Source organism: Engraulis encrasicolus, chromosome 13 (genome assembly GCF_034702125.1).
Source record: "Engraulis encrasicolus isolate BLACKSEA-1 chromosome 13, IST_EnEncr_1.0, whole genome shotgun sequence".
In the NCBI taxonomy this organism is placed as follows: Eukaryota; Metazoa; Chordata; class Actinopteri; order Clupeiformes; family Engraulidae; genus Engraulis; species Engraulis encrasicolus.
The window spans coordinates 44,620,395-44,638,740 of record NC_085869.1 but is presented as its reverse complement, the minus strand read 5'-3'; the positions used below and the strand labels follow the sequence as shown (position 1 = coordinate 44,638,740).

The window sequence follows — 18,346 nt, the reverse complement described above, 5'->3', positions numbered from 1 at the left end:
AGCAATCGATTATAAAATGGCATTAAACTTTTGTTTGAGAAGACATGGAACTCACCGTGTGGTCAGTGGTAGACAGCGATAAATTGACCCGAAAATTGCAGCGAAATATGCCTTCTAAGTTGTTGTTTAGCATTTGGCGGACCTATTTTTCCCCAGACGCCGTTGAATAGCAGTAGACATCCAGCCAGTAGGTAGCGATAGTGTGTTGTTTATGTAGACATCAAGGAGCGAGGTAGAACGGCTATCTTTGAGCGGGACTGGCTACAAAAACTACAGCTTGCATACAAACCATAGATAGTAACGTAAACAAACGCACCCCCATTTCCGGTCGCGCGGAGTAATACTTGTCAAACCAATACAATCAATGAAGACGGACAATAATGAATATATCTTCTCTGGAAGCGTATTTCGCGGTGATTTTCGAGCCAACGTATTGCTGCCCACCTCTGACCACTCGGTGAGTTTCATGTCTCTGCAAACGAAAGTTTAATGCCATTTTATGATCAATTGCTTGAGTGCTTCATTGGAGTCAATGTAAAGGTGGGGGGGCTGCAGTCTTGAATACCCAAATGCTCCGTTCAGCACCAAATGTCAAAATTGTGATGAGAACATCTCTACTTCACCCCAGAAGTCACACAAACAGGGCTTAATGTCTAAAATAGCGAACTACCACTTTAACATTATTATTATTATTTACTTAATAATGAGGGGGGGGGTCTCCTGGCCAGTTATGCTTAGGGCCTCCAAAACCTTAGCAGCGGCCTTGTTGGCAGCATGACACATTGGATTATGAAGTCCAGATATGCACGCACACACACACACACACACACACACACACACACACACACACACACACACACACACACACACACACACACACACACACACACACACACACAGCTCATCTTAACTTCTCAACTCCCTATACTGACTCTTCCTCCTGGTACCTGCCTGGTCATAGGACCGACTGCCGGGCGGTATTGTGCCGTTTACTCGATAAATCACTCACACTATTTATACTGCACCGCCCATCTCTCTCCAGGCACAGAATGTAGTTCAAGGTGCTTCACTTGCACACAAATAGGCTATTGATTGACTGGTCTGTGAAAAAAGAGAAGAGGTACATGGCCATTCGTTTAAAAATAACCTCCTCAGAGGGGTTAGACACTAATGTACAAGGCCTGCATAGTAATTAAACCTAGGTGGACAATGACTTGTTTCTGAAAACTGAAAGAGAGGCCGTCAAATATAATCCTACGTTAGGGAACATTTTAAGCATGAGTGTTTTTATTGTTGGAATGTCAAAAATCCTGATTTGCACAGCCCTGTGTAGCCTATGTGTGTCTGAGTGACTTTGGTGGACTACATGTGTCCACATTATGGAGTTATGTATGTATGCCTATGAATCTGTTTGCTCAGGGCTTTAAAACCTGTGTGTGTGTGTGTGTGTGTGTGTGTGTGTGTGTGTGTGTGTGTGTGTGTGTGTGTGTGTGTGTGTGTGTGTGTGTGTGTGTGTGTGTGTGTGTGTGTGTGCCTTGTTATCCTCCTAAGTTTATAGGCCAGCAGGAAAAACGCACTCCAGCTCCTCTGCTCAGTTCCCTCTCTCCACTGGGACATCCCATAATCTGTAGAGTCTGGAAAACAGCTCCCATGGCAACAGCAGGTGAGCCACCTTAGAAAACCATGTCACCGAATACACACACATGCGCACACGCACACACACACACACAAACACACATACATGCAAACACACATGCACGCACACACACACACACACACACACACACACACACACACCTGCATGTCAGCCTGCCTTAGTCCTAATATCTAGCCGTCCTCCTCCTCATAGAGAGAGAGCACACCCTCCCATAAAAACCATGACACCCCTGATCAGGACAAGGAGTGTAAAACTTTACGGAGTCCCACGGCCCCGTGTGCCTTCATCTCAGAGCGTGCTAACGGAGCGCACCACAAATGCGGGGGAAATCGCTGTGGGAAGCTGGGAGGAGATCCACTTAGGAGAGAGAGAGAGAGAGAGAGAGAGAGAGAGAGAGAGAGAGAGAGAGAGAGAGAGAGAGAGACAGATAGAGAGCGCACAGCACAGGAGTTCCAGATGCACTGTTTTGTTTGGGACACGTTGCTAGCAAGTGCGGTTGGAAGCTGTTGTTCCCCTCGTTTAGGGCTTGACAAGCTCCAAATTTTCTCCAAACCTCCCTCCATGTTCAAAATCGCTTTCTAGCTTCTTCCCATACCCTTCCCTTAGGCCCGTTTAACAGTTTGTATGTATTTTGACACAGAATCGAGGACCTTCATTTACGTACGTAACAGATAAAAACAGATTAATAAGAATAGGAAACATCCTGCCGCACATCAAAGACGGGTGGAGGTATGAAGTTGTTGACGGTTAGAACATATAGACAGAAAACTGCATGTAATTGAACAAAGATGGACAATGGACAAAAGATGGAAATTAGCCTTATGGATATGATCTTGTATATTTCGCATTTTTCTTATGTTATTATGCTGTCCCTTTGTTCAATAAATAACAAATTTCGAACATCAATCAACAATGCATGAGTCTGTGTATGCACAATGTAGGACTATGGATATTTGTGTGAATGCTAACAGTATTTATTTTATCCGATCTGGCCTTTCGTTTACACGTTTACAGTTTTAGCTCTGTTTTTTTTAAACTGAGTAATTTCAAATTCTACATCGATTTGTATTTCAGTGACTAATAAATATTGAAGCCGCTATATTTAAAGAAATTATTTGACTGTTTATATGGTGCCGATTTAATCGGTCAATGGATTAGGAGTGCTCATGTAAACGTGGCTATTGTTATCCAGAGTGAGTGAGTCACAGGGATTTAAGAAATGGGAAAGTCCCCGCCGCCCCACACCACCACCACCACCACCAACCGAACTAGCAGCCTGGGGCAACCTGGGGGGGTCAGATAACTCACTCAAGGGCAAAGGCATAGCTTAACCAGGAGAGAGGAAACACAGCCAGGCAACTGCTTGGGTGCCCCAGACCATAAAAATAAAAAGAGGCCCCAGAGGGCTAACAAACTTTACTGTAAAGTACAGCAGTACGGTTGGCAATACAGTTGACAATGAAAGTGGCAGGTATTTGCTTTAGGCCCCAATGGAGTCTGAAAAAGGGGGGTTGCAGTGGTTGAACAACTAGGTGACTATATTGTACAACACAGGCATAGTGAACTTTGGACAAACACAGTCTTCGGCGTAGGGGCCTCCAACTACTGGAATGGCCTTCCTTGTGAGATAAGGGGAAAAACTCAAGTTGTCCAACTTTTAAAAGCAGGCTGAACCAAAACGGATCGATACCAATCAATCTCGTTATCCCGAATAGCTGCCAGGTCACACCGCACTTTCTTAGGAATGCAGTCATTGGTGTGCTGCGTGCCTATTGTGTCCTCTGCCAAGGAGGCAATGTTTTTGTCAGGGTTGGTTTGTGGTGAGTGTGTCCATTTGTTGCTTCGCAAAATAACTCGTCAACACGTATCGCACGTATCGCTCTAAAATGCTCTCATTATGACGGTATGCTCCATGGCTCAAGCTCATTTGATTTTGGTGATGATGGAGGAGGTTTGGGGGACATCTTTGAGTGCTCTTGTTGTACGCTTCGATATTTCAAAAGCTAATATTGATTGATGCACACTCAGTGTTCCTTTTAAATAAAACTACTACGCCACCTCGGCTTGGCCAAGGATGAGTCAATATCAGTCAGAGTGCAGTTCGCTTGTACCATACCCTCGGGAAATGTTAATTGACCGCAGCTTACGGATGGCAAGGCCAGGCTATAATCAGAATGCTTCACGCTTACATGTTCCTATTGGCAAAGGATTCAAACCTGTTTCTCTGATTCACTATGTTGGCAACCATAGGGTGAGAGCAGTCAGGCCACCCAGCCTTCAACCTAGGTCACCAGAGTGCCAAGCATGCATAGCCCAGCTTGCTGAAATGCCAGTCAGAGCACATCCTCAACTGCAGTGATGACACTCCCTCATTCATACCCGCTAGGCCTACATATTCATTTCAGCACATTCACCAAACCAAGTGATCTCTCCAGTCAAATAGATTTTATAGCTATAATTGTTTTTAAAAGTCAGCTGTGTAAACACATAATACATGTTCAACATAATACATGTTAAACCTTAAAATGATAAAAAAAAATCAACTTGTAGGTCAACTTGTAGCTTCAAGGCATGTCTACATTTCACACAGGATCAAACAATGCATCAACTGACTCTGATACAACTACATAGTTGGATTTTTTTTACCTGTATATCAAGAAAAGAGGACCCATAGTTATTGTTGCTGGAAAAACAGAGCTGGTAGGAATTCACGAGTGCTACCCAGTGCTGCTGACAGCTCTGGCAGGGCCCAAGATCAAGTAATCTGAAAGGCCCCCCCTACTCAAAACATTCAATGTAATGGGGATCCAATTCTTGGCCCCCTCTCTCCCTGGGCCGCCTGGGACAACTGAACCCTTTGTCTTCGTCCGCGACAAAGTCATCCAGATCCTCACAGGCACAAGGCCCTGGCAGCACCACATCACCAGCATACTCAAACAGCTACACTGGCTCCCCAAAGAGTCTCGTCCTCCACCTCACTTTCGAGCCCCTCCATGGTCTGGTGCCCCACTACCTCACTGACCTCCTCCACCACTATACCCCCTCAAGGTCGCTGCGGTCCTCTTCCAAGGGCCAGTTGGCCATCCCTCGCACCAGACTCAAGGCCACCAGTGACAGAGCCTTCCATGTAGCTGCTCCATTCCTTAGGAATAAACTACCCAAACACATTCAAAATGCCCCATTCACTGGCCATCTTTAAACACCTTAAAACCCATCCCTTTTTGGAGGCCTGATTTCATGTTAAGCAACCTTGGGTGTTTGGAAAGGCACTATACAAAATGAAAGTAGCCTATTATTATTATCTGAAAGGGCCCCCTACTCAATACATACAATGTGATGGGAATCCAATTCTGGGCCCCCTCTCTCCATGGGCCTGGGACAACTGAGCCCTTTATCCCCCACCCCGTCGGCTTCCTTGGTGCTACCCATCCCCCAGCCCCCATCCCCACCTTCCTCTCTCCTTCTTCTCCATGCCTTCATCTTCACCTTCGCCCCCTGTTGACCCTCTCATTCTTTTAAACTTTCCCTTTTCACCTTTGTTCCATCTCTCTTTCCGCCATGTTACTATTTCCTCCTGTCACCATTGCCATGCTCTCAACACTTACACATTCTCACCCTTTCCACCCCATTCCAAGGTGTCTCTTCATGGTCTTCCTCGTTCCAGCTGTGTGCTCCATTCTTTCCATCCACTCTGTCGTCTCTCCTCTTATCCTTCCATGGTCCTGCTCTCTCTTTCTCTCTCTCTCTCTATTTCTCTCTCTCTCTCTCTCTCTCTCTCTCTCTCTCTCTCTCTCTCTCTCTCCTGAACTTTTCCCCTTTCTTCTACGCACTTTTCACCTTCCTCCTCTCTTCCACAGTGGATTGGTGTGTGCACTCATGTGTCACTGTGCGAATGCATGTGCGTGTGCATGTGCGTGTGTGTGCGTGTGTGTGTGCGTGCGTGCGTGCATGCGTGCGTGCATGCGTGTGTGCGCGTGTGTGGGTGCGCGCGTGTGGGTGCATGCGTGCCAAAGCGCATGATTTTGTCAGTGGTGCAGGGTGAGTCACTCTGGTGCATACTGGTCCTTAAATGACAAAGGGGGAGTGACTCAGCCACGCTGGCCAGCGCCGGTGCACCGTCCTGGGGGAGATGTTCAGTGAGTGTGTGGGTGGGTGGAGGAGGTGGGTGGAGGGGGCGAGCAAGGGTACTGGACCCATGCCACACTGCAGACATACTCAACCCCCTCTGCCTTTCTCGCTCCCTCTCTTGCTCTCTGTTTTCTTGCTCACTCTTTCTTTTTCTTGTTCTACTTCTCTTTACCTCGTTCTCTCTCTCTCATCCTCTCTCTCACTCTCTCTTTGTTTGTTCGTTACTTTCTTTCTTTCTTTCTTGCCCCTCTGTCTCTTTCGACCCTCTTATGTCTCTCTATAACTCTGTCTCTCTGTCTCTGTCTCTGTCTCTCTCTGTCTATGTCTCTCTCTCTGTCTGTCTGTCTCTCTCTCTCTCTCTCTCTCTCTCTGTGAAGGGCTTATTTTAGGCCAGGCAGCGGGGGTCCTGAGCGGCAACACTTGCTGCCAGGGCGTAGTTAACCACACAGCCAGAGGTCAGGCAAAATGACAGCGAGGTGTTGAAAGAGAGAAAGAGAAAGGGAGGAGGGAGAGTGAAAGAATGAAAGAGAAGAGAAGAGAAGAGAAGAGAGAGGAAAGCGATAAACATGTCAGGAGAGTGAGTGAGAAAAGACAGGCCGGTACCACATAATGGAAAGAAACAGGTAGAAAATTGTGCCCGCGTGTGTGTGAGAGACTGTGAGTGCCAAAGCCTGTGTGTGTGTGTGTGTGTGTGTATGTGTGTGTGTGTGTGTGTGTGTGTGTGTGTGTGTGTGTGTGCTTGTGTGTGAGAGAGAGAGAGAGAGAGAGAGAGAGAGAGAGAGAGAGAAGGAAAGAGGAGAAACTATGTTAAAAAAAAGAGAAGCGAGAAAAAGAGAGAGGACAGAGGGGGGTAGAACAATCAAGATCAATAAATGAAAAAACATGTTTCTCTCTCTCTCTCTCTCTCTCTCTCTCTCTCGTTCTCTATCCCGCACCCCCTCTCTCTCTCCCTCCCGCCACCCCTCACCCTACCGCCTTCAACTCCACCTTTTCCAGCGTAACTATCGAATTTGGGGGCAAGATTTCTAGGGCCGATATTCGCCCGAAGGAAGAAAAACAAAACAAACCAAAGAAAAAAAAAATTAAAGCAAGCTAGCAAGCAAGGCCCCCTATCCTGTGCATCTGGAGTCCTGCATTGTTATCTTAAGCAGCTTGTTAGCTGGGAGGTTGTTGGTGTAGGGAGTGGATAGTCTTACACAGAGCCCCGACCTCTTGGAACATTAGTGTAACTCAAGGACTGGCCAGGGAGAGGCAGGTTAAGGAGGATGGGGATGGGGTGTGGGATGGTGGGAGTCTGTGGATGGTGGAAGTCTGTGGATGGTGGAAGTGTGTGTGTGTGTGTGTGTGTGCGTGTGCGTGTTAGTGTGTGTGTTCGTGTGTGCGTGTGTGTGTGCGTGCGCGTGCATGCACGTGTGTGCGCTCTCAGCTTGCTGAGAATTCTGATGGGAGCACGCCTCGTCGTGTTCAGACCCAATTTGGCACGAGGTCTCCGTATGTGTTTTTTAGACAAGGGAGGAATATTTTAAAGTAGGTTGGGGGGGTGGGGAGGACTTCATGCAATTTGTTCTGTTGGCAAAAGAGAGTTCCTGACAAGGTTGAGAGCAATCGCTCCTCCATCATTTCTCATAAAGTAAATGGTCTGTTATTTATATGGATCTGACTGCATGGAGACGAGGCATTTAATGATTCGTACGCCACACTTTCTTGTGAATCATATTCGATATCACACACATCTACCCACCCATGGTGACCGACCATGCTGGGCTCAATTTCTAGTTAAAGGGTTCTGGTTGATGGTGCTGAACAGTTTGAGGTCAACTGGTTCTCTCAGTGTCACTTTCACACATGGGAGAGAGGAATACCATTTTTTCCTCAACAACAAAGTTGACACAAATTGCCATGAGCATTAAATGTTTTCCGAAAAAGAATTCTCAACATTGTTTTCTCTATGGCGACACATCAAAACATTCCAAGGACCAAGGAGTTCTGAATAATAAAAACAAGAAGCACCTCTACATTACCAGGAACACAAAGACAACCATGCCAACACAAAACAAGTCCTTCCTTATCACTTTTTTTCTCATGGTGTGTGTGTGTGTGTGTGTGTGTGTGTGTGCGTGCGTGCGTGCGTGCGTGCGTGCGTGTGTGTAGACGTGAGTGTGTTTTGGAAGAGCAGGATAACATTGGGTGGTGGTGACACAGCCAGTGTTCACACATGAGCACAACAATAGCCTTTTCCCCAAACATGTGCACGACCACAGTGACAGATAATTGGTGTCAACTCCAGCATGTGTTGGTGTTGGATTATGAGTCAAATTTAGCCCATATCATGCTGGAGGTTTCAAATCCGACCAGGCCAGGCAGAGAGTCTTGCTCTGAGACCTAGCACTGATCGATGATGGCTAGAGATGGGATCTGTAGATGGTTAGTTTGTCCATTGTCCAAAGATTTCTGTCTCTCTCTCTCAGTCTCTCCATCTTACCTTACCGCAGAGATACACCAGCGGCGATCTGAGAGAGTCGAGCGACGGAAGTAATTGACTTTGTATTGAGTCGAGAGACAAAAGCGATTCTGGAGACTAGAGCGATTTGCGCGACGAGCGCGACAATTTGAAGTTGAAATCTTTTCAACTTTCTATGACGCGGTTCGGCGACAAGCCGCGACAGCCAATGACTGTATAGAGGTCAGTGACCACAGCCAATGGGAATGCTTGAATGCTTTGCCTTCTGCCTGTACGGACATACTCTAGTCTCCTCAATCTCTCGTATCGCTTGCTGCTACACTCTGTCGCTTGAATCGCGTCGCCGCTGGTGTATCTCTGCGGTTAGAGTTTCCCTTGGAGTTGCACTTGTAAATGGGTAGGTCATGAAGTTATAGTAGTGTACTCTGCAATAGTACTGTGTGACAGCTCATGAGGCCCCTTACCTTGGAGTTGCACTTGTAGATGGGGTGGGTGATGGTCTCCACGTAGTGGTGCCTCATGCAGCGGTCGGGGTCGGTGTCCCCCAGGTGCCCGCTCTCGGCCTTGCAGGTGACGCCCTGCAGTACGGCCAGCAGGGGGCAGGCCACCAGCAGCAGCACCAGGCCCGGCCGCCTCAGACAGTTCCTCATGATCACAGCGCTGGCGGTGGCGGTGGCGGCAGTGGCGGCGGTGGTGGCAGTAGAAGTGGCGGCCCCCCTCACTCACAACACCCAGGCGAAAGCTATTTGCACCTCACCAAGAGGTGGATTGGTGGATGGAGCCGCAGTAAAAGTCCCACACTAGATGAGGGGGGAAGTGAGTCCACAACATTAACCACACCAACCGATGTGGAGGTGGTGTGGTGGAGGTGGAGGGGTAGGAGGAGGGGGTAGTCCAGAAAATGGCTGACAAAATGTGAAAACAGATGTGGTGGGACTACTGTTGATGATGAGGAGACGTTGAAGAAGGAATGGGATGGGAGGTGGGGGGGTCGTGTGTGTATAGGGGAGTGGGGAGGTTTGGGGTTCGCCTTAGGGAAGTGGGAGCTGATTGGTGCCCTCAGGTCTGGCCATCACGATCTCGCTGGGTGGCGGGCTAGCTGCTCTGATGACACTGCGGTCCGTGGGCCACGCCATCTCCAGCAAAGCCCACCTCGTCTGGATCCGTCTGTCTGCGGAGAGAATGGAGAGACAGAGAGAAGAAGAGAAAGACAAGTACAGTAAATGATTGGAGGAATGGAGAGAGAGAGAGAGAGAGAGAGAGAGAGAGAGAGAGAGAGAGACGGTGAGTATTTCTCAATGGGAAGTCTCCTGGCCTTGCTAAGATGAGTAATGCCCATTTTTCAATGATTTCATGTCATCGCAACTCACAAGTACTCACAAGTACTGTTCCAAAGTGAAGGATGCTTTAAAATCTACCAAGTGCCACGCTCTTGATTCGTACAATTTCCAAGGCTGCACTTGGAACAGCCTTGCCGTGACAAAATACCCAGAATCCTTCATGTTTCCATGCTCGCGCTAGGCTTTTTACAGTTTTTCTCAATCGGTTTCGTACATTTCTCACAACAGAATAATGATTCTCAAATCACTTTAAGAACAATATGGGTTGGTACCGTATGTTGTTTCTGAGATAAATAGCTTACAATATCTCAACACAACTCAGTCATTGTTTGTATTCATTATGTTTGTCGTTGGTTTTGACTACAGACCATTTGTGTTTTGTTATGAATTTGATATGAACGTTCATGTAGTTTTGTTGAACGTTTAAAACTTACACTATAACAGAATTACAACCAAATAATCGTGTTTACTGTTTAAAAACAGTTGGTTAACAATTGTGTAGTGGCCATAACCGAACGGCTATAACATTCACTTCCACGCTTCTAAGCATGTTCCATTCATTATCATTTTATCGTATTGAGATGCTTGTGAGGCCTCGGCTTGCGAGTGTGCGACTTCAAGTCTGAAGCACTACCTAGGGAAGCATCCTTGACTTTGAGATCCACCCAGAGACAGAGACAGGGACAGAGAGAGACTGCAGTAAGTGAGTGCAAGAAAGATGACAACGATGAGCCAGAGAGAAGATAAGAGAAGAGAAGAGAATAGAAGAGGAGAGAAGAGAAGAGAAGAGAAGAGAAGAGAAGAGAAAAGAAGAGAGGAGAAGAGAAGAGAAGAGAAGGGTAGAGAGAGAGAAGAAAAGAAAAATGTATTTTAATTTAAAATACTTTTATTACATATTCTTGGAATACAGAAGCACAAATTGTGCTATGGAGTGACAATCACTAAAAAAAGAAGAGACGAGAAAAGGAAAGAAGAGAAGGGTAGAGAGAGAGAAGAGAGATGGGTAGAGAGAGTCAGAAGAAAAGAAATAGAGAGAGCAGTCAGGAGCGAGGCAGGCTGACTGGGAGGAACCTGCTGCTCCTGTGGCCGTCGATATGTGGGGGCTCCTTCCCCCAGACGGTAGGCCGAGGTTAGAATATCAGCTAATGTTTTGTCTATTACGCCCAGCCAGCGGGTCTGCTCACCAAAGGAGAGCGCTGCTGAAGTTATTAGCCGGGGCAGGTGACTCAAGGTGCTGGGCGGGAAGCTTGGGAGTGTGTGTGTGGGAGTGCGATGAGTGTGCATGTGTGTGTGTGTGTGTGTGTGTGTGTGTGTGTGTGTGTGTGTGTGTGTGTGTGTGCGTGCGTGTGTGTGTGTGTGTGTCTGTATGTGTGTGTGTGGGCGTGTACATGTGCTTGTGATTGTGTGCGTTTGAGAGTTTGTGTGTGCTTGCTTGCCTGTGTTTATAATACAGTATAGCGGCATGCATATAATTATGTGTTTATCTGTGTACCAGTGCATATTAGTCTAGACACATTTTTCATATTTGTGAATGTTAGAAGCATTTTTTAGTAAAAGTTGGGAACCTATGTACTTAACATAATTTAAGTGTGCTGAATTCAACTAGACTGGTTCCCAAGCTGGATTTTGAAGTTTTGACAGTTAAATTTGAAAAACAAAATGGCTGCCAAAATACGCTATTTTTGACAGAGCATTTTTACCAAGTATTGCTGTACTTGGAAATAAATGCTCTTTTCTAACATTTTGTGTCACATTAATGTTTCTTGATGAATATATCTATTATAGAGGATTTTAAAAAATGTGAAATAGCTTCTAGAATGCTAATAATGCTAATATTGTAGGCTAGGTGTTAGCCTAAACGTTTTAAATATTTAGCTTTTCTAATAAGATATTTGTAGCCTATGTGTGTTTATATGGTTAAGAAAATTGATGTAAGTATTTTAGAAATACTTTGCATAATGTGAAGTATTTAGTGTTTCCAAAAAATCACTGAAAGTTGCTATTGGCTCTCTGAAAACTGTCCAGAAATCGCTAGATGACACCATGATATTACATATAACGTACATTTTGAAAAATGTTCAGACATATTTTACATATTCTATCAGATACTATTGTATACATTCCAGATAGTCTATACATGCTACTCAGCCTGGTTGTTAGTGGTCAGACATCTCTTGAAGATGATGGAATTGGTGGCAAGGAAAAACTTCCTCAAAGAAGAGTTCTGAATGAGGCTTAATTCCTTGTTTATTGTGTCAGTGATGGCAAAAAAATGGACTCCGAAACATGTCAGTCTTGCTTGTACTCTTCATCAATCTATTGGGTAAAAGACCTAATATGACTATTCAATCAGGCAGGTCATTGTCTGAGTTACGACCAGGTCCTCCAAGTCCAGATCCTCCTTAGCTGAGAGCACTCTAAAACACTGAACCAAGAGAGTGGTGCCATTATTCCAACAAACATTGTGGCAGATAGATTCATCCACTACACATGTGATAACATTGATATCCTGGATGAAACACTTGATGGGAAGAATACTTCCCATGCAACACAAATAGCAGCATGGCAGAGAGGCCAACCAATTGATGATTCTGTTAAAGATATAGAGGTGTTTACTAGACATACATTAAATGTGCCAAATGCCCTGATGGAGCTACATCCTCTCTGGATTACTCATAGGACATTCAAGCCAACTTTTTCAGCACCCATTGCTTAATCATGCTTTGGAAAATCTGGAGAGGAGCATAAGTATGCTAGACAAGCAAAGGCTACGGATCTAGCTTTCTTCTTGCACTGTCAAAACTTAGACATGAAGACTTCTTGGTCAGTGTTCAATCAGTCACTGTCATCAAAGGAACAACAGACTGCTGGGGGGTATTTGCCAATAGTCCTCGCTACTGCACACGTTTTGATACTTTGAATACAAATGCATTGTCATATCTTAACATTTTTATTTGGACAGGAACAGTTATCACAGTTGACCAAGCATTGTATTGTAGACTTAAAGAGTTAAAGTGGTCAATTTCAGAAAAGAACAACAGATGAATACCTCGCCTAGGAGGACTTAACATGTCAATCAACTTCCTTAAGGCCATAGGAGAACATATGAATGGATATGGACTGACCAATGTATGGATGGTGGATTGCCTGGATAAGGCTCTGTTGAACTTGTTCTGGCAGGAAAGGCATCCAACAAAGCCATGGCACACAAGTTTACTCTGCAATCCCTTTAGGGTCTTCTCGTGCCAAGTCTTCTCTACCTGTCTTGCTAGGATGGCTAATGGTGATGATCCTCAGACAATTAGTGAACTGATTTCATTCCAGTATCAGGAAAAGGATAGAAATCTTCTGCATGATATTGCTGAGAGTCAATCTGATGATGTGAACTGGTGGCAGTATAGGATATGGTTACTGTTCTGCTGCAATACACAAGAGAACAACGTGAAGCTACCTGGGATCTGAATTTTCACTCTTTCAGCCTAATGTTGCCCTACTTTAAGCGGTATGGCCATCTTAATTATGCACAATGGGGCCCAGTGTATCTACTTGATGAGTCAGCTTCCAGAACCATTTTGTCTGAATTCCAAAAAGGCCACTTTGTGGTCAAGAGATTGGCTCACAAGTTTAGCCAGATTCTGATCAGGCTATGAAGTGGGTAAATGTCACAGGCAATAAAAGAGCATCATTGTGATCACCGAGACAGCCTCAGCTTTGTGTAGGTGGACACTCTCTTTTGACCTGAGATCACACATTGCAGATCAAACATATGAAATGTACAGTGTCCTCCCCATGGCAGCAAGAAACTTCACAATGACGGAATCTACTCACGGCAGATTAGAAACAATACGGAGTAAAAGTTCTTTACAAACATTTGTGTGTACCCGGTTCCTTGGACTCACGTCTCCTGACTGAGGTCACGAGTACCCTGAAGGACACGAGTTACGAGAGCTTGACTAGTTCTAGCCTGCTCTGTCCCTTTGTTCTCTTGACTACGGTCGACTGCTGGCAAAGAATTTCAGTGGAGTCAGACTCTGACTCCCCCCTGGCAAAGTGCTTCGATCTCCCGTCTAAGGTGGACGACTCTTTATCCCAACTCCCTGCTACCACAGAGAATCTCATACAGTACTGACCACCACCCTAGTGGCTGATGTGGCTTCCCCAGCTCGAGCAGCTGCCTTGGAGCCCCTTGGGCATCACCGCAGGCCACTGCGCTTGGCACGAAAGCGCACCCTGTCACCAGGCATGGCGCGCTCCAAAAGTCCTGCATAATGCACCACGAGCACCTTCGCCTGACGCCTCCCTTTTCCCCTCCTGCAAGGAAGCGAGATTTCTCAGGGTTTGTCCCCCCTTAGCCCACAGGGCACAGGGGCCTCACCTGAGAGCATAGGGGCTTCAGCCCCTCCTGCTACTTTCCCCTCTCCTGCAGGTTCGAACCTGGCAACGGAACAGGAGGAGGACATACCCCAGCCCAGGGGCCACATGCCCCTATGGGTCTGGCAAGGGAACATTTGAACCTAAGCGCTTTTCTGGATAACGTTATCAGGACAATTTAATGGGCCAGGGCCCAATCTACTTTGACACTGTATAACCTGAAGTGGTCTGTCTTCCAATGCTGTGTGACCAACTGTAGCTTACTGTAGCTTACCAAGGGTGAGCAGGAGGAAACACCACCCGTTAGCCATCACTGGAACAAAAAATAGCTGTATGACCAACGCGAAAGTGTTCAGTACCGATGGTGTTGTCCTTCCTACAAGGCTTATTGGGGGGAGACAAGGCTTTCCCCTCTCCTAATTGATTTATAGGCATTAGATGCCGTTGCGCCACCTGACATCTGAGCCCAAAAACCCATATATTGGCAGACGCTCAGAGACACATACCCCCCCACACACACACACACACACACACACGCACACACGTCTGCACGCGTGCGTATACTGTAGCTTACCAAGGGTGAGCAGGAGGAAACACCACCCGTTAGCCATCACTGGAACAAAAAATAGCTGTGTGACCAACGCGAAAGTGTTCAGTACCGATGGTGTTGTCCTTCCTACAAGACTTATTGGGGGGAGACAAGGCTTTACCATTTAAGTCTACTTTGCAGCGATTTCATCGTGCCATGTAGGATTCGGTTCCAACACTCTGAGTGCCCATCCACTAGATACTTACGGCCCGTGCTACATCAGACGATACCCTCCTGGGATATCTCTCTAGTACTGGAGGCTATGTGTGGGGCCCCTTTCGAGCCCCTCAGAGAGGGGCCTCTCCAAACTGCTTTTGCACACCACCTTTCAGATCCGTGGAAGAGAGGTGTAAACTCAACTTGTGCCCTGTGCACGCTTTACGCATCTACATGAACAGGACTCACTCTTTTAGGAACACTGAGCAGCTGTTTGTGTGCTTCATCAAGCCCTCTACAGGGCTCACAGTTTTGAAATAGAGGTCTCCAAATGGTTGGTTCAAACCATTGCCCTGGCATTTGAGTCCAAGGGTCGCCAACCCCCGGCTCAGATTAGGGCTCACTCTACCAGTGCAGGTCTCTACATCTTGTCCTCTCTTCAAGGGTGCAGCAGTTTCAGAGGTGTGCAGAGCGGTTGGTTGGGCCAACCCCGCCACCTTTGTCCGGTTCTACCGGCTAGATGTGACCACGTTGCCACAGGAACATAGGGTTCTGGGCAGGACCACTGATTGTCTGTAGGGTGATAGGAACGCTATCCTTACAGGATGCTCTTGGAGTTCTGTCTAGTTTGGACCAGCAATCGGGAGTGATTGTAACTCTCTCATAGATATGCGAATGATTCGACTGAAAGAGAGAAATTAGGACATGAATATGTCCCCGTTCTCTGAAGGAGATGAGTGAGCCATCTCTCAAGACAACCTTATTGCCGACAGCCGAAGAGATGTTTGGCATCAAAGTGGCTTATTTGCGCGCAACCATTCGGTTTTGACAAAGTGGACATCCTGCCCACATAGTTGATTGGACCTTTGGCGTGATTGCAAAGGTCTTCAGCTAATCGTACAGCTGAGAGTGCGCTCCCATAGAGATGGCTCACTCATCTCTTTCAAAGAACAAGGGACATATTCATGTCCCAATATTTAGTCTTTTAGATAATACTATCTTCTTTGCCTCTTTTTTTCTTTCCAAATCTTATTGAATGACAATTTTGTATGATAATGTGCTTCATGGAGGCTATTGCTATTGAATGCCAGTTTACGAGAATATCTTATTATTAGAATGGCATAATTATAGTATTTTTTATCTTTTTGCCATGACAATTTGCCTTTGTGTAAGTGTAGGAATACATGATAAATGCAAATATGTGAGCATTGCACATTTCCTTCCATGGAGAAGTGGTACTTTCTACGTATTCTGCCCAAAATCAAGAATTTCGGCGGCCATTTTGTTTTTTGCCCATTTCATGGTCAAAAACTCAAAATTCAGCTTGGGAACCAGGCTAGCTGAATTCAGGGTACTCTAATTGTCTTAGAAAACTAGGTTCCCAACTTTTACTAAAAAATGCTTCTAACACCCTTATAAAGGGCCTTTTTCTGGAAATGCTTCTAGTCTATATCACTTCATGTGCTTAATATGTATGAATGAATGTTTGCATGGTTTGCATGTACTCAATGTACATTATGTACATACGTATATGCATGAATGCATGAATGCATGTATGCACTTTATGGGTACTGTATGTATGTATGTATGTATGTACAGTGAGTCCAATATGTATTTGATCCCTTGCTGATTTTGTTGGTTTGCCTACTAACAAAGACATGATCAATCAATAAATGTTATGATAATATGTATTCTAATATGGAGAGACAGAATATCAAAAAGAAAATCCAGAAATTAACTGAAGAGAATATATATTAATTTATTTCCATTTCATCGAGCAAAATAAGTATTTGATCCCCTGCCAACTGATTACAGTTCCTGGCCCACAGACCAGATGGGCACTTCCAATCAACTTGTCATCTGAATTAAAGACACCTGTACATACTAACATGCATAAAAGACACATTGAATCAGCAGAATCAGTCCATAGTATGAGTGAATCAGTCACACTCCAACCTCACCAGCATGGGTAAGACCAAAGAGTGGTCAAATGATATCAGGGACACGATTTTAGACCTGAACAAAGATTAAATGGGCTGCAAAGCCACAAGAAAGAGACTGGGTATTAACGACCCAGCTGTTGATGCATTTCTTCCAAAATGTGAGGAATACAACATGACTATCCATCAGCCTGTCTGGGGTTCTATACAAGATTTGACCTTTTGTAGGGATTTGATAATCATGAGAACAGAAATAAATCACCCTAGAGCTATACGGTATGAACTAGGCAATGATATCAAAGCTACTGACCAAAATCACTGAGAAAACTACTGGTAGCACTTAATGCCACAGAGGTTTAGAATCCAGTAGTGCACACCTGGTACCTTTACTTCAGAAGGAACCTGTGCAGTCCCACTTGAGGTTTGCCAACGGACATCAGACTGATTTAGGATATGATAAGGAGGTGCTGTAGTCAGATGAAACCAAAATCAAGATGTTTGGCATTATCACAATTCAATGTGTTTTGAGAAAGAGTACTACTGTCTATGATCCCAAGAACACCCTCCTCACCATCATGCATGAAAGTGGTATCATTATGGTTTGAGGGTGTGTTGTGGCCAAGGCACAGGACAACTTCACATCGTCAACGAATGGATGGAGGGAGACATGTAATGTGCAATCCTGAGTGCAAACAACCTTCCTTCCACCACTACACTGAAGGGTGGGCCATTTTTGGATCTCCCAACATGATAATAATACACAACATACAGTCAAAGCAATGAAGGAGTGGCTCAATAAGAAGCATATTAAAGTCGTGAAGTGGCCTAGACAGTCTCCAAATATTAACCCTATAGTAATTCTATGGAGAGAACTGAACCTCCCATTTGCCAAGCTACAGCCACAAACTATTAATGTTTTAGAGATAATGTGCAAAGAAAAATGGGCAGAAATATTTTCTACTATATGCACTAACATTGTCATCAACTAAAAGAAGCATCTGACCTCAGTGCTAGACAACTAGGGCTTTGCCACAAAGCACTTTATCTTCTTTAGCTAGAGGGGTCAAATACTTATTTGCCTAAATTAAATACAAATAAATTAAAATATATTATTTTGAGCTATTTTCTGGAATTTATTTTTGATATTCTGTCTCTCCATGTTTGAATACATATTATCATACATTTATAGACTGATCATGTCTTTATTAGTGGGAAAACCGGCAAAATCAGCAAGGGATCAAATACATATTGGACTCACTGTATGTATGTATGTATGTATATATGTATGTATGTATGTATGTATGTATGTATGTGTGTGTGTGTATGTATGTATGTATGTATGTATGTATGTATGTATGTATGTATGTATGTATGTATGTATGTGTGTATGTGTGTGTGTGTATGTATGTATGTATGTATGTATGTATGTATGTATGTATGTATGTATGAATGTTCGGTATGTGTGTATGCAGTATGTATGCATACAGCATACGCCAAAAGTTTGGACACACCTCATTTAATTACTTCTCTTTATTTCCGTGGCTAATACAGAACATTATACATTTTCACGGAGGGCATCAAAACTGTGCATGAACACACATGTATAATTATGTGTTTAACAGAGAAATATCAATTATAAAAAATATATTAAAAAAATGTCCAACAGCGATGTCAGCTGTCAACTTACCTGACGTCAACACAGCA

General features: G+C 44.9%; 1 protein-coding gene across 1 annotated transcript in view; it reads right to left on the bottom strand.

Moving 5' to 3' along the window:
* Positions 1-18,346, bottom strand: part of ndp (norrin cystine knot growth factor NDP) — a 54,827-nt gene that overhangs the window by 16,670 nt on the left and 19,811 nt on the right. The window contains exon 2 of the mRNA XM_063214660.1: positions 8,711-9,417. Coding sequence (XP_063070730.1) covers positions 8,711-8,896 — 186 coding nt within the window. The 5' untranslated portion in view covers positions 8,897-9,417. The remainder of the gene's footprint in view (positions 1-8,710; positions 9,418-18,346) is intronic.